This window comes from Chiroxiphia lanceolata, chromosome 21 (genome assembly GCF_009829145.1).
Source record: "Chiroxiphia lanceolata isolate bChiLan1 chromosome 21, bChiLan1.pri, whole genome shotgun sequence".
Taxonomy (NCBI): Eukaryota; Metazoa; Chordata; class Aves; order Passeriformes; family Pipridae; genus Chiroxiphia; species Chiroxiphia lanceolata.
In genome coordinates this window covers 4,940,291-4,956,709 of record NC_045657.1, presented here as the reverse complement: position 1 = coordinate 4,956,709, position 16,419 = coordinate 4,940,291, and the positions used below count along the sequence as shown (strand labels likewise).

At 61.1% G+C, this 16,419-nt stretch overlaps 1 protein-coding gene across 1 annotated transcript; it reads right to left on the bottom strand.

The window, feature by feature from the left end:
- Positions 1-275: 275 nt before the first annotated feature.
- On the bottom strand, positions 276-16,119 carry FIBCD1 (fibrinogen C domain containing 1). Its single transcript, XM_032708594.1, has 7 exons — positions 15,957-16,119; positions 10,561-11,037; positions 9,458-9,617; positions 8,607-8,743; positions 3,778-3,874; positions 3,249-3,428; positions 276-2,979 (listed from the first exon to the last, which is right to left on the bottom strand). The coding sequence occupies exons 1-7, from the start codon at positions 16,026-16,028 to the stop codon at positions 2,720-2,722; spliced, it is 1,383 nt and encodes a 460-aa protein (XP_032564485.1). The 5' UTR covers positions 16,029-16,119; the 3' UTR covers positions 276-2,719.
- Positions 16,120-16,419: the final 300 nt, after the last annotated feature.

Sequence of the window (16,419 nt, the reverse complement as noted above, 5' to 3'; positions counted from 1 at the left end):
CCCTGAGGTCCCACAGTGCCTCAGTTTGGGCTGGAGCTCTGGGAAACCTCCACTGCCCCCCGGTTCTCCCCAGCCCTCGTTTTGCAGAGCGGTTTTGGCTCAGTGATCGAGTTCCCGGGGATTCCATGCCACGAGCCTGGCACAGGGAAGGAGCTGTCCCCACAGCACAGCAGGGGCTGCAGAGATCCAGTGTCACTCCCTTTGCCATCACCACGGCAGGTCCCTCCGGCGATGTCCCCACGCTGCGCCGCGGGCACGGCCGCCGAGACGCTGGCTAACGATGAGATCCTTTTATTAAGGAGTTTAGAAAGTCCACATGTACAGCGTTGGACACACTCACACACGACCTAGAGAGACTTCACGGCACTGCTACACACCACGACCTGGCTCAGGGCTTCGCCGGGAAGGTACGTGGCCACACCCCGGACCCCCAGTCGCCCCTGCCCTCCCCTCTCCGGGGAGGTGTCACCGCGGACGGGTTTAACCTAATCCAGGGCCATGGAGCAATGTGTGCGCTCTTGGGAATAATCCTGGGAAATCCTGCGTCTTGGCATGGATTAAATACCTCTCGTGCAAGTCAAAACAAAGTCATTGGGGGGTCCCGGATGACACAGGCAGTTACCAAGGATGTGCTACCGACAAACCGATGTACGGTGCCCCCTCCCCGGCGTGGCAACACACCAGTGGAGGGGTCTGGGGAGGGGAGGGCCTTCCCACTCGGCACGTGGCTCCATGTGCCTTCCTGGCCCAAAGGCAAGTGCTAGAAAACACAGCTACGGCTACTCCACAAAATAAATGAACGAGAAGTAAAGATGGGTGCAGGCGGGACCCTTTCTGGAGAGGTCCAGTGGGGCACAGGAACCCCCTGGGAAGCTGTCAGGGCTCCTGCTCTTGAGCTGGGAAATGCCACTGCTGAGCTCCCCAAATTCCATCGTTCCAGAAAGCCTGACCAGCTGCTCTGGGCAGGGTTGGAGTAGGTAGAGCTGGTGCCTGCACTCAGAGCTCATCCTCACCTGAGGGCTCTGAGGAATGTCTCTGGAACAGGGAAAAGCAATCCCAATACATTGTTTGTCCTTGTTTTCCTCGCAAAACAGACAGACAGGGACTCACCCAGCAGGTGAACGGGCTTGTCCAGCACAGGATCCGAGGTGGGAAGGCTCAAAAAAAGAATAATCTTGGAGGGCAGTACAAACCTGGTGCAGCTGGGAAGCTGAGCCTTTGATATCCCCATGCCTTAAGCCCCCCTGGAAATGGGGATGCTGGGAGTTTTCCTCCCCTCCTCAGTCCATCCATCTGTCCAACAGTGTTTCGGGGGGCCAGGGCTCTGCTCCCCACCGCTGCTGTAGCACAGGCAGAAAATGATGGACAGGGTGACTGGGTCCCCGCTGTCTCCTTCCCTCCCTGCTTCAGTGCCTTCTCACATTTGGTTCTAGTTTTCTTTTGGACAAAATCCCCCATTTGAGTCCTTCCAGGGAGCCAGCAGGAGACATCAGTCCCTCACCCCATAGCGGCTCCTGCTTGGGTTGGCTGGTGCGTGGTGCCGCTGCTGCCCAGTTATCAGGGCCCTGCAGATGCTAAGCCCCACTCGGGGCTTCTTTTTGCAAAACCTTAACGGGATTTGAGGAAATGAAAGGCTTTGGATATCTGCAGGTGCCGAGCCAGCACGTGGCTCAGCCGGGGTGAAAATGAATGCGGGTCCCCAGGCCGGCAGTGAGCAGAGGGGGCTCACATAGAGGATGTGTCTGTGCTGCCCAAAGCCAAGGGTTTGGGGAAAGGTCACAGCTTTTGGATGGCCAGCATGAATCCGAGTGAGTCTGGTTGGGAGGGAGGAGCTGCGAAGTGCAGGCAGAGCTGTGCTGGGAAGTGAACCTTCCTCGCCTCCTCCTCCTACTTGCTGTGCTCCCCATTTCTCCAGTACTGCCAAAACAGCTCCATGCCATGCTCAGTTCTGGGTGGGCATCCTTGCAGCACTGCACCAGCTTGCTTTGGGGTGTTCTGACCCACGGGGAGGCTCCAGGAGGCAGGACAGGGACAACAGGGACTAATAAGCTGGTAGTCATCCCTTCCCAGCTGTGTTACTCTTCCAAGGGCAGAGGCGAATGTTCTGCAGTCCAGAGAAAGAATCACTGGCACCGTCAGGCTGACCCAGCTGAGCCCTCCCCATCACTAGTAGCACCATGGGGGGAGCTGGAATTGTGGAGCAGCCTTGTCCCAGTCCGGGGGAATCTGGGGGTCTTGGGGCTCCCCGTGGCAAGTGCCCCCAGTCACTCACCACCTTGGTGAGGCCACTGCCTGGAGTCTGTGCCCGGAGCAGAGGTGATCAGAGGTGCTCAGCCTACCTGGGCTACTGCATCCCTCCCTACCTCCAGGCAGCCCCTTCTCTTCCTTGCTGGACCCTGCTGGGCACTGCTCCCCAAATCCCTGCATCCCACTGCCCTCTCTGGGGCATGAGCACCAGCCATGGGTCACGCTCTGGCCAGGACAGAGCCATTCTGGCTGCAGTGGAGCCATGGCAGTGGGAAGCAAAGGTCCAGCAATGTCCGTGGATGCCCGGGAGATAAAGTCACCCTCACTGGGGGCAGGTGCTCCCCAGAGGCCCCTCAAAGATGGGCCAGCCCTCGGGGAGGATGGGGAGGATGGCAGGTGGGGGGGACGGGGCTGCAGGGTGGTGGGGAAGGGCAGGGGGCTGGGCACAGTGTGGGGGGCTCCTGCCATCCAGCTAATTCTCCTCCCGGATGGGCCGGATCTTCATCTCGGTGAATTTGAGCGAGTACTGCCAGCCGGTCCAGGAGGACCACTCGATGCCGTCGGCGTAGGAGCTGTGGTGGCCCTTGAGGTACTGCCCGTTGAGGTTGGAGGTGTGGCAGTTGCGGTACCACCAGGCACCGTGGTAGAAAGCGGCGCAGTTGTTCTCCGAGTGGTCGTTGTCCAGGTCCTTGGTGGTGAACTTCATCCCATTGTGCTTCAGGAGGGAGTCACCTGTCCCGGGGGAAAGGAGATGTGATGAGCCCTTCCTGCCCTTGGGCCAGCTCCCTGCCCCATGGGACTCTCTTGGGCACCACAGTGGGATTCCTGCAATGGGTCTCCTCCTGCAAAAGCCTGTTAACTGCCTCCAGCTCCCTGCAGCCGCAGGGATACAGCCGGTGCCACTGCCAGAGGAGACTGGAACACCCCAGCGAGGGGGTTTGGTGGCTGTGGGCTCCCCTTGCCCCATGGGCCCACGGTGTCCCCCCACTCTGCTGCCTCACCTGCTGTCCCCGAGTAGTCGGTGACGGTGATGGGGTACCCGTCCTCCTCGGGGTCCACAGAGAAGAGCCCCACCCCGAAGCTGCCATAGTGGGCGAAGGCAGTGCCATTGTCAAAGTCCTCCAGGTCGATGCGGAGCTCGTAGGTGCCCTGGACCGTCAGCATGTGGATCCGCTTCAGCCCTGCAGCAGAGAGAAGGGGTGAGTGCAGGGACCTCGCTGGGGATGGGGTGGCCAGGGGTCCCTGGGGACAGGGCCCGGGGTGGGACAGGGAGCGGTTCCCACCCTCCATCCCTCACTCTGGCTGCATGGCCAAAGGCACATGCTCAGCTCGGGGTCAAACAGCCCCATTGCCTCCCTGCCCTGTGCAGCCCCCTGACACCCTCCCTGCCCAGCCCATCACTCCCAGGACATGGGCACTGGCCGAGGGTGTCTTGGTGTGCCCTCCTTTGCAAAGGAAACCCTGCACCTCTTCAGGGGACCCTAAGCTTTGCCAGCCCACCCAGGAGTGAGCACTGCCAGCCCCACACACCTAACCAGTGCTCTCCCGTCAGCTTCCCAAAGCCATCCCGGTAGGCTTCCCAGCCACGGAAGAAGTTCACAGAGCCATCTTCCCGCCGCTGGAACACCTGGGGAGACACACAGGGCATGCAGAGCACATGGGAGCAGAGGTATGGACAGACGGATGGACACCATGACCTGAGGTCTGTCCTGCAGCTCGTGTGGCCCAGACCAGTCCAAGCCCTTCTGCCAACAGCGTGTGTTCAGAGCTGTGTAAAACCCAGCAGTTGATTTTCCCCTTCTGGATCTCCACACTCTCCTGGGCAGCCACCCCGTTACAAGGCATCATCCCTGTGATGGTATCATTAGTCTCCCAGAGATTTTATCTCTCAGAGAAATTATCTGAGGGGCACTGACTGCCCCGACCCCTGCAGAGCCTCCAGATCTCGGGGCTCAGCACGTCTTTTCTCCTTGGAGCCTTTCCCTTTTCCTCTGCCATCTGCTCATCAGCGTGTTGTGTCCTGCGTGTTTCGTCCCCTTTTATCCCCTTTTATTCGGGTTTGATTTATTGACAGCAATCCAGAAAATGCTGCTTCGTATCTGACCATTTGAACTTAATTAAGCCTCCAGTCCTGGATTAATTGCATTAAAGTTGGCTGAGCCAGCCTGCCCCACTCCCACTGAGTTCTGCACTCCTGTGGCTGTGGTGGGGAGCACTCAGTGATTTAGGAAAAGCCATCCTATGCCCTGGCTGGGCAGAGCACCCCGTCTTTGGGGCTGGACCCCAGTTCCAGGAACACTGGTGAGCCCTGACGCAGGCTGGGAAACCACTGTGCTTCTGCTCCCCTGGGCTGCTCCTGCCCTCCTGCACATGCAGGGTTTCATCCCTCATGAGCTTCACACCAGTCTGCCCTTCACCAGACGGGCATTTTCGGGGCTGTGCCTGCTGGCGCAGGCTCCGACACGCTCCTCGGCGTGGCCCGGCTCTGATCCTGCTGTACTTACCTTCTAGAATTAGAGCCTTAATTTTTATCCCTGCGTTGAGCACTTGAGAAGCTGTGGTTAAGCCCACTTAAAGGGGCTTTCTTCAGGCTTGCTGCGAAAGGGGGACAGCACGGCTGGACGGGGGCCTGAAGCTGATTTTCCCCAGCCAGCATCGGCTCTGGCGCTGCCGTGTGGGGAAGGCAGTGGATGCAGCACCAATGCTCCCTCTTAATCGGCTTTGACCCGTGGTTTTAAATAGGCCAATTGCCTGAGTGGTGCCCAGGGAAGCATGAGGGACATGGCTCCGCTGGCTGAGCCTTGGCACGGATTAGGAATCACCCCAGAGGAGCCCTCAGTGCCCCACTGCCCACCAGGCTCGTCCCCAAGGGGGATTGGAACTGGGTTGGAAGGGCTGGTGGGTGCTGGAGGTCCTGTGTCCTCCCAGGTCTCCTGCTCCATCCTCATCATCTCTTATGCACAGTCCCTCTTGTGCTTCATTTGTGCATCCACCGTGCACTCCTCCTTGCCACCTACACCAGGATGCTGCCTGCACTGGGATGTTGGGAGCACTGGAACACTGGGTGCACCGGGATGCTGGGGGCACCGGAGACCCACAGGCTCATCGCCCTCCAAGCCCTGCCTCGCTGCTCTTTTCCTCCTCATCAAATATTCATTACCCCCTCTTAAGCAAAAAGGATTTCCTTCCCTTTAAAGGCAAGGCTGAAATATTTATCTCCCTCGCTCTCTGCCTCCCCTGGTCACACTTGCAGGACAGGGACAGGCTCCTGCGAAGGCACCAAACCAGAAAAATGGGTTAAAAGCAGAGAAAAGCAGGAGCATCAGCCTGTGCCTGCTGTGGCATTGGCAGTGAGGAAGGGCTCTGCTCCCTCTCCCTCAGCTCCACCAAACCCGTGGTGTGCTTGAAACCCAGGCAGGCCCAGTCTGGGGACAGACTCTGCCATCACTTCTCTGCCTGTGCAGTGCTCGGGCTCCTGGTCAGGTCTTTGGCAGCCGTGGCACAGATCCCACAGCCCTGGTCCCACAGTGTTCCTCTGACCCCCGTCACAGCAGGGAGACCATCTTCAGGCTCAGCCATGGACAAGGCAATCCCAGAGCATTGCAGGGCCAGTCTCTGAGAAGTGCTGATCACCACAGCTGGCAGCACTGCCCATCCCGGGAACTCCTGCCTGTCCCCACCAGCAGGAGTATCTTGTCCCTGTTTGTGGCGACACAGAAATCATATCTTCTGGAATCAACAGGTTTTTCCCCAGGCTCCTCTCTCCAGTTGCCTTCAGCCTACCCAGCCCATGTGTCAATGCATCAGTGTCTGCTCATCCCCCAGCCTGCTCTGGGACCCCTCCAGTGAAGGATGAGCTGGTGAAGCTGTGCCCAGCACGGCAGGTGCCCATGAAGCTGGAAGCTGTCGCTTAACATTACCACAGCCCTAATCCTGCTGGCACAGCCTTTTCTTCTGCATCCTTCAGCTTTCCCACCACTTCCCAATGGGCACTGTACATGGAAAATGATGCTGAGGCACACAGCCATTGTGGCACCATGGCTTACAGGGCCAAGATGCTGGATGGAGACTCAGGGGCACCGTGAGGAGCATGTGGCCTTTGCAAAGACATTCCAAAGACAAACAGCACATGAAAAGGCAACTTTTTGAAGTCTCCTGAGACGCTGAGCCTTCCTTGCCATCCATCATCCCATTATTACTTTAATAAAGTGCTGGAGGTGAGTGTCAAGGAGGGAGTCAGGGTCAGGCTGGGCAATCACAGAGCTGGACCCCGGCGCTGCCACGAGGATGGGTCAGCCCGAGGCAGCCACTGCAATTACAGTCGGTGCTGAACGCAGGATGGGGATGTTCCCATCAGCACAGGGCACTGACCTGGACCAGCGGGGATAAAACAGCTGTGCCTTGCTCAGCAGGGGATGGGGAGTGACCAGGGAGCTGCCTCTGGCGAGGGGACAGGGTGGCACCGCAGATCACACCGTGGGGACAGGGTGGCACTGCAGATCACACCGTGGGGAAAGGGAGGTGCTGAGCAGCACCCAGTGAGCTCTTCCCCCTGCCCTGTGGTCTCTAAGCTGTCCGTGCAGGCTAAAGCTTAGCTCAGCAGCTCCCAAGCTCCCGAGTCAAAATTGATTCAGCTGCTGCCATCACTTCCACCCACCCACCCACATGCAAATAAGCCCAAATGTCAGGAGTAATCGCTCCAGAGAGGAGGAGGGGAGGGAAATTTCCCAGGCTCTGCACCATGACACCCTGCTGTGCCATGGCTTACCTGGAGCCTGGATAAGCCAGTGGACACAAGGACCCTCTTCGTGCCCAGCCCTGTGGGACGTGGCTGAGACAACCCCTGTACCCAAGGGACCAGAGGTATGTTTGGGACCTGCTGCTGCAGAGCAGCCACAAGAAACAGGAGCCTGGGCTGTGTGCCCTCGACCCTGCTCTGGGTGTGTCTGTCTCTGGAACACTGGGATTCAGCACCTGGTTTGGCTCCTCATCCCGTCGAGACAGGGCAGAGCCGAGGTGCTGCCTGGCTGTGGTGCCAGAGGCAGTGCTGTGCCATCCCATTCTCAGGCCTCCACGGTGCTGCTGGGCTTAAAATCATTTCCTTTGCCCCCTCCCCAGCTCAGCCTGAGCCCTCCCGGCTGCAGCAGCTTTAAATAAGCCTCTGAGTGTCTCGCTAATCACCTTGGGCTGCTCTTCAGGCATGGCTGGGGCTGGTGGAGGCTGTGCAGACTGTGCATGGGGTTTACAAAGACCCTCCACACCCTGAAGAGCCAGAGAGGTCCTCCCCTTTTCCCTCTGTGAGCCCCCAAGAGATGAGGTCTCCAGGGCTGCATTGTGCCTTGGTTTCCCCACCTGAGCTGCTGGTACCAAATTATAGACCACAGGTTCCTCCTGCACAGGGTGGGCTCTGGGAGGTCAAAGGCTCGTCAGTCCCTGGGGACAGGGGGGCTAAGCTCCCTCCTGGCACTGCTCAAAGCTGCTTAGGGGAATCAGATCGTGGGGATTTGTTTCCTAGAGCACCCAGCTGGAGGGGTGCTGGCTAGCCTGGCTCACCCAGCGTGTCCCCGGGGCAGAGGCTGCCTGCCCACCCCTCCCAGTGAGCCCCCACCACCTCCCTGGGACCACCTCCTGCCCTGCTGGCACCCCAGGTGATGCCCTATGGGGTAGGGGAGGCTGCTCACACCCAAGTGGTCCCTGGGGCAATGGGGGGGCTCCAAGCTTGGTGCTGCCGTGTCCCCCCATTCCCCCTGCTCCCTGCCCCCATTACTGTGATTACGGGGCCGTGGCAGCCGCCGTGGCAAAGCGAATTGGACAGGGTAGCCAGGGAGAGAGTGAATCAGCGCAGCATCCCAGGAGCCCCAGGCACCCTGGCCTCAGATGAGGCCAAGAGTGCTGGATTTGGGGTCTGACCTGAGCCCCAGCACCAGCTCACTGTGTCCACGAGGACACGGCAAAGCAGAGCCACGTCCCCCGTGGCTGCACAACTGCAGCCACGCTGTGCCCCAACTGTGCCCCAGCCCCACTGAGAAGGACAAACTCCTTGGATGCCTTGGCATCCAACTCCCTGCCTGAAACCACCTTCCAGCTCCAGCCAAACTCCCCATCCCAGTCCAGGGCAGGGCTGTTGGGCTCCAGCTCAGGGGTCTGGCTGGCACCGCTGGGAAGCTCAATCAGTGCTACCAGCAGGGGCACTGACTGGGCCCCTGTGTGCAGCCAGACCTCCTCAGCATTTATGCCAGATCCCAACGACACATTCAAGCGTCAAAACTGACATCTCCCACCCCCGGCATCCCAGCACAGGGCCAGCCCGTGGCCAGTGGTGGCATCCCCCGGTGTCCCCCAGCCTGGTGGCAGCTCACCGTCCAGCCGCCCCCGTCCGTCGTCATGTCACAGTAGACCTGGAAGCCGGAGGGATAGTGCGTGGGGAAGATGGAGTAAATCCCGTCCTCTTGCTGTCCGCTCGCGTAGATGTCAAAGCAGTCTCGGGGCCGGGAGCCTGCAGCGTGGCATTGGGATGGGGTGGGACGAGGAAAGCTGGTTAATTAATGATCTAATTTAGTGTCTTGCCATTTCTTCCAGGCTCCCAACCTCGCTTCCAGCTCTGGTTGGCTGCTTGGTGCTGCCTTGCTCTTTCCTTCCTTTCTCCTCCAATGCTCATGGTGAGCGGTGCCCAGGGGGACGCTGCACCACGGGGAGCCCCCAGCAGCTGGCAGGGACTGACCCCACATCCCCTGTGTGATGGCAAGGGCACGCCGGGACCCAGCTGGGGACTGGGGAGCCGATGCCCAGAGAGGGCTGTGGGTAGAGTGTGGGCATGTGCTCACGACCCCAGGACAGTCTTAGCTGCGACTCAACCAAACGCTGATAAATGTGACTGTTCGAGCCCGTGCAGGGCCACCCTCTGCACCCAAATGGAGGCAAACGGTCACTCATTGCTCTGCCTTTGGCCCAGATACATCTGCCTGGGGAGCAGGTGAGTCTGCAGGGATGTGAAGTGACTTTTGTGCTGGTTTACAGACAACTAGTGAGAACCCCCCCCTTCCAGGACACACCTCCCTATCTCCCTCCTCCTCCACCTCCTTGCCAGCCCCCTCGCTGTATTAAATCCCTTCTCCAGGGTGGTTTGCCCCATCTTGGGTGGTTTTCCCCCTTACGAGAGCAGTGCCAGGCGCATCCCTCTCCCCAGGGACTGGTAGGGATGAAGTCTCACCGTTGGAGCAGCCCCGGGGCCGCGCCCCCCTGGCCGGTGCTCGCTGCAGGTCAGCCTTGAGGCGGGGCCGGGCACCGCCCCGCTCCTTCTGCAGCGTGTCCAGGACGTCGCTGACGGAGCTCACCAACCGAGCCATGTTGGTCTGGCTCTCCGAGAGCAGCTGTGGGCAGGGGACAAGCGGGGGGGGAACACGGAATTGTGGTTAAATGTGGTTAAACCCTTTCCACGCCCCAGCCCCTTGACACTGTGAGGATGCTCTGTCTGCTCCCACGGCTCAGCAGTGCTCCCTGCCAGGGCATGGGTTGGTGGGGACATAAAGCCACAGCAGATCCCTTATGGCATCTCTTTTTGGCTGTGGGTCAGGCTCCAGATAGTGCCTGTTGCCACCAGGGCTGAGAAATCCCTGAACCTGGGTGTGTCAGTGCTGCCACCCCTCAGGATAAAGAGCATCTCTGGGCAAAGGACAGGATCACGGAGGCGGCAGGAATAGCCGTGTCCTGAGGCAGCCACCAGCTCTTCATCGTTCCCTGAGGTGACCCGGGCTGGGAGAGTGACACGGGGTGGCTGTGGCAGAGCAGCAGGATGGGGAGCAAAGCGAAGCAGCGAGAAACAAGCAGCTCCAGATGGAGGGAGTTGAGCACCAGGAGGGTCGGGCATGGAGCTGAGTACTCAGCTGTGCCCTGGATCTTGCTACAACACCTGGCAGACCCCCAGCATACCCAGGTAAGCATTGCAATACAGTTCATCGGCTTGGCAATTCTGGGGATTGGAAATAAGGGGAGGGTGACTGCTGCATGAACTGCCCTTGGGAAGGTCCTGTGCTGTGCTCAGCTCTGACTGGAACCTCCAAAATGGACCTGGAGCCAGGAGAACCACAATGTGGGAGGCTGCATGCCCAGCTCATTGGCACTGGGGTGGTTTGGCAATGAGGGACTTCCCAACTTGCAGTTCCCAAGAACCCACCTTCAACCTCAGCTCCTTCTGCTGGAGGTCTCCCCCAGACACTATGAGCAGGGGCTGCAACCAGCAGTGCCCTCAGGGACACTGGGACAGGGTGTTCTATCCCCAGGGAGCCCCGAACGGCGCTGACAGCCCCGGCTCACCTGGATGAGCCTGCCCTGCTCTCCCTGCAGGGCGCTGAGCTCCTGCCCCATGGCGCTGTGCCCCTTCTTGAGGCCGTCGCAGTCGGCGCGCAGCTGCACGGCGTGTGTCAGCAGCTTGGCCACCTCGTCCGCCACCGTGACCAGCAGGGCCTTCTGCTGGCTCTTAGTGGCCTTGGCCTCGGCGTCGTGGTCGGTGACGGCGCGCAGCAGGGAGATCTGCAGCCCCTCCATGCGGCCCAGGGTGCCGGCGGCGCTGGGGCAGTTGGGGTCGATGAAGATGTTGATGCGGGAGCTGTCGGCTTTCTCGATGGTCACCAGCGCGTTGGCCTCCTCGGGGTTGGTGCTGATGACGGGGGGCGACTCGGTGACGGGCGTGTGGTAGTGGTTCATGAAGAGGATGGCCCCCGTGACTGTCACCGCCAGGAGGACGGCCACTGACAGCAGGACGGTGCACAGGATGTACCCACAGCTCATCCTCTGTCGGCAGAGAGACAGACACTGTCAGCGCCCACCTGGACAGACCCATCCCGCTCCCCTTCCTCCAAGAGGTAGGTTCAAACCCCCACAGGCTTTGGGGGGGCCCAGCAACAAGGTTGGCCAAGGGGGTGGTGACAGACGAGGGGAGGTGGGAGACCCCAGGGAGCCCTGAGGCTCTGCCAGGAACGTGGAGGCCACGGGTGAACACTCAATGAGCAAAGCAGCTAAACCCGCCTGGGAGCAGGGTATGAAATAATAACGAGAGCGAAGGCACGGCAGCCGCCAGCTCCCGCTGGCATGTTCTATTTACGGTGGTGATCCTCGGCTGGAGCAGTCCTGGGTTCCTGGGAGAGCAGCGTGTGGGGCTCCCTGGTGCCCTGGGCACAAATATGGGGAGAGAAAGGGAAAACACCCCCGTGTTCCCTGGAGTCAGGACTGCAGGGAAAGCAGGGAGGGGAGGGGAGGCAAGGGCTGTCCCAGCAGCAAGGGGAGGCTGTGGGTTGTTGCTGGGGACACACTGCCCTGAGCATCGTGGGGACCTGCTGTGCATGGGGTATCTCCCAGCTGTGGCATGCCACATGTCCCCAATCCCCCTTGCGCCCTCACTGCCTGCTGGAGGGGAGAGAGCTGCTCTCAAAGCCCTCAGACCAGTCCCAGAGCCTACTGGTGAGAGGAAGGTGCTGTGGGAAAAGTCTCTGACCCTCCCCGGGCCCCTCCAGCAGCTCCGCTGCTGTACAGACCCCTTGGCTCAGCCCGTGGGAGCTGCTCCATTGCCCACCAAGAGCCTTTTCTCCTTGCAAAGCATGAAGTGCCAACACAGTCAGCGCAGAGGGAGTGAGCTGCCACCCGATCCCGCCAGCTCCCAGTCCCCCTCCACCTCCCCTCCTCATTACACCTGCAGGACAGAGGCTGTGATTTTCCCCTGACCCTGGCCACAGCTGTCATAAGGAATTGCAGGGCTGGCAGCAAACTGCAGATTCAGAGAGACAAAGACTACTTTCCCCTGAAACGAGGGGAAAATTGCTGCATCTGCAAAGATTTCCCAGGCCCTGTCCCCTCCTGTGCACATCTATCTGGAGTGACACCTTCCTTCAAGCACCCTTCATTTCATTCACGCTCACGCAACCATTTGCATTAAGGTGACCCCAGCTGTGGAGGGGCTGGCCGGCCACCAGCCCCAGGGGATGTTCCAGGTTTCTTCCCCAGCCCAGGGAGTGAGGCTGGAGATGCAAACAGCACTGGCTTGAATGGGGAAGCCACTTGCAGGGAGCTCTGTAAGGAGAGAGCCCCAGGCTCAGCCCCTCAGCACACGATAAAAGATGTCAAAGGCAATAAGGGGATCTTTTGGCAAGCAGAGGGTCAAGGAGTTTGCCCAGTGTTTGTAGACACAGAGCCCTGGCTTGGGGGCACAAGGGACACCCAGGAGTAAGCAGGATGGTGGCAGACAGAGGTGGGAGATGCCCACTGCTGAGATCCTTACGTGGATACCCAGGACCTGAGCTCAACCCAGCCCCTCAGCACCCTGCAAGCACAGAAGTGACAGGAGGGAAGGCTGCTGAAAAAAAGCCAGCATCGGGAGCTTTGGGATCCATGGGGTGAGTGGGGACCATGTCCCTGTGGCTGTCCTGGCTATCACAGCACCTTCAGCTCCACAACTTTGTGCTCTCCCATCCCACTGCTGCTGCTCCCCACTGCACTGATGTCCCAGCTCAGGGGGCACATGGATGGGCCAAGGGACCTCTCTGAGCAGTAAAGATTCCCAGAGCAGAGCTGTGCACAGCTGATGCTTCACTTCCCACAGCCACACAAATCCCAACCGGGCTTTAACACACCAAAATCCTGCAGCTCTGCTCAAGTCTACCATCACACTGGGAGCTGTATCCAGCTGCTTTCCAGCCTTTAAGACATAGAATCACTGCCCTCCTACCAGCACCAGGAATAGGGGACCAATCCCCTTCCAAAATTAGCCCCTCTGCTTGCAACCACAAGATTCTGAGTGGCGGTAGCTTCATGAGTCCCACGGCATTTTGCTGGCAGGTTGTGTTACCTGGCAACCTGCAGTGGGGAGAGGAGGGAAACTCAGTCAGCGGCACCAGCAACACTCCAAATGGGGATAGGGGTCCCCCCAAACTCCCCCAGCACGGCAGCATGGCCAGCTCCCAGCACTGGACCCCGTGGATGCCTCTGCCACATGCTCCTGCCCCACCATGGCCACGGCTCTCATGACCCCAGGGGTTCCTGCTATCTGTTCCGTGGCCTCAGGCTCCTGGATCTTCTTGCCAAGACTTTCAGGCAGCTGCAGGACATACCCCTGGTTCTTGATATCCCTCGGGAGACATCTATCAGGCTGAAGGTCCCAAGGTCTCCAAATCACTCCTTCCTGAGGAGAGCAGAAGCTGGAAGACTGGGCGGTGCTCAGGATGAGTGGAGCTTTACTTGCAAACCTGCTGTGGAGCTGGGACTGGAGCTTGGGAAAGAGCCCCAGGCAGAAACCAAGGCATGGTTTTGTCCCTGGTGCAAAGCTGACCCAGGCTCTTCATGCCCTGCACTGGCTCAGGCAGTAGCTCTGTGCTCGGTCACCTGTGGGGAGTGTGTCCTTGGTGCCCCAGCCACACTGCATGAGCCACCTGCAGGCTGCCCTGCACCCCATCGTGCCCCCAAAACATCCCCCAGCCTCCTCCCAGCCTGTGCTGGGGATGGGAGACACTCAGCCTGAAAGGAGGCGAGGACACCAGCTGGCTTGTCCCCAGAGCAGACAGAGGTGGCTGGTGCCTGGAGAGCATGGACAGAGTGGTGGCAGGAGAGGCTGAGCTCTGCCCTGGCAGATGCCCTTTGAGGAGGAGGTGCCCTTTGCTCCTGCCAAAGTCACTGCTCCTTGCCAGCTCACCAGGCAAGTGCTGCTGTGGGATGGCAGGCAGCGATCCGGCTGCCTGGGTGCTCTCCCCCTGAACCAGGACCCCTCTTCTGCTTCCGAGGCAGGGGGACACTGGCTTGCATTGCCCAGGCTCAGCTGCTGGAGCAAACTTTAGCCCAGGTACCCCCACCTTCCCGCTGGAGCCCACCCGGCGCTGCAGGCACCCCAGGGCAGAAAGGGTCAGTCCCCTGTCCCCTCCGCCCCCCCAGCTCATTGCTTGCCTCAGAGCTGCTGGAGCAGCTCATTTTGCATCCCAGCCGCTGCCCTGCCCTGCTCTGCTCCCTGCCCCGTCCCTCTCCACCCTCCCCGCCTGTGCAGCCCCTCTGTTCTCAGCCTGGCGCCGGGGCTGTATCCCAGCCGCCTCCCGGAGCCCAATGCCGCGCTCCTCTGGCTCCCCGCAGGCACCGAGCAGATGAACTGAATCCCGCTCCCGTTCCCAGCTCTTTTCATCATCCAGAGCCTGCCTGCGACCGCTCCCACGCCACGCTCTGCGGATCGGGAAGAGAAGAGGAGACGGGAAGGCTGGCGAGCACAGCGGAGCCGGCTCTGTGGGTGAGCATGCAGGCGGGCTGGGCTGGGATTTCACCGGAGCTTACAGAAGCTGGGATCGCAGCACCGGCTGCACGGAAAACTCTGTGCATCCTTTGCAACGCACCGCGAACCATCAGCTCCAGGCTGGGTCGTCCAGTCCCGTACGGGAGGTGGGGCTGGATCCATCCTGCCCAGCTCACTCTCGGGGCCACGGGGGGCACAAAGCCGGGCGGATGGCAGCTCCAGCCCGATGGCACTGCTCGGATCCCTGCGTGGAGGGGCTGCGCGCAGGAAGGCAGCTTTGCCGGGAAGGGAAGAGTGAGGTTTCTCTCTTGGGGGATCAGGGGTCTCCCGGGGTGCGCAGCCCCTCTCCTGTGAGGCGCGAAAGCCGTTCCCGTGAAGGGGCTGACCGGGGAGAAGAGGGCGCAGGTAAGGGGTGTGCAGAAGGGACAAGCCGGGCGAAAGTCCCCTTCCTGCCTCAACTGCGGGTGGCAGGGGACAGGAAGTGTCAGACCTGGGGGCGAGCGTCTCACGGCTGCTCCCCCCACCCTCGCCCAGCGCCGGGGTGCGGAGGAAGGGCAGCACTGCCAGCTCTTGGCTCCTTCCCTCCACTCACAGTCGGAGACTCACTCTCCTCCTGCTCTTCCTAGACACATTTGCCCATACTCAGCACCTCTTCTTCCCACCCTGCCTGCTCCCAGCGTGCCCGGCCGTGCAGCCGTGCCTGTGCCTATCCCTGGAAGTGTCCAGGGCCAGAATGGACGGGGATTTGAACAACCTGGTCTAGTGGAAGCTGTCCCTGCCCACGGCAGGTGGGTTGGAACGAGATGAGCGTTAAGGTCCCTTCCAACCCAAACCGTTATGGGATTCTCGGATCCCCCACCTGCTCTGCCGTGCTCGGCGGCCGGGCCGCGCCGGGGATGGGGGGGCTGGGGGGGCTGGCACACGTGCAGCGGGATGTGCAAACGGGCTCCGGCACGTGCCGGATCCCCCGCGTGTCACCGCAGGCTCTGCCGCCGCTCCACCGCACCCCACCGCAACGCCGGCCTCCCCCCCGAAAACCGGGGGCGCTCCTGGAGGTTAAGAGCGGGCCAGGCAGCCGGGAGCCCCCGAACAGGGAGGGATGGCTCTGGCTGCCGCGGGGAGCTGAGATGCCAAATCCCTTTTAAAGGGTTATTTAAGCAGTTTAAAGCGTGCAGCGGTTCAGCAGAGGAGTGTGGCAGCCCCGGAGCATCGCCCGCTGCCCGGTCGGGGGCAGCCCCGGCAGGGGGGACCCTGACTGCGGGTTAATAAACACAATAATTCGGGGAGGGGAGGGCTGAGGGGATGCAACCCGGGGTCCTCCGCACGGGGAGGACCGGGAGGCAGCTCACCGCGTCGGGCTGCACTGGGAGGAAAGCCTCGCTGGGGGAACTGGGGAGTCGGTGGGACCCCCGGGATGGCTGATCCCCCCCCTCCGCCCTCCGCCCCGTACCTGCGATTTCTCCTGCTGCCCATCCTCAAGTTGCGAGGCTCCTCCCACGGTTTTCCAACGCTCGTTCCCCATCTCGCCGCCAACTTCCAGCCCAAGTAAGTGCCCGGACCCCCCCAGGCTCCCCCAAACCTCCTCCCCGGCGGCGTAGCCCCCGGCCCGCCCGCGCTGCCCGGCTGGCCGCGGCGGAGGACGGGCGGCGGCGGCAGCGGCGGAGGAGGAGGAGGAGGAGGAGGGAGGGAGGAAGAGGAGGGAGGGAGGACACGGGCACGGACACGGGGGTGGATCTTCCCTCCCCGCCCGCCCCGCTCCCCCCCGGGGCTCCCCCGGCCCCGCTCCGGGCCCCCCGCCCGGCGATGCCCCGGAGGGTCTCCCCGCCCCCCCCAGCACAGCCCGCAGCCCCCCGCCCGCCCCAGTCATTCCGGACTGGGGCCCGATCCCCCCTCCTCCAGCCCCGGGCTCCGCA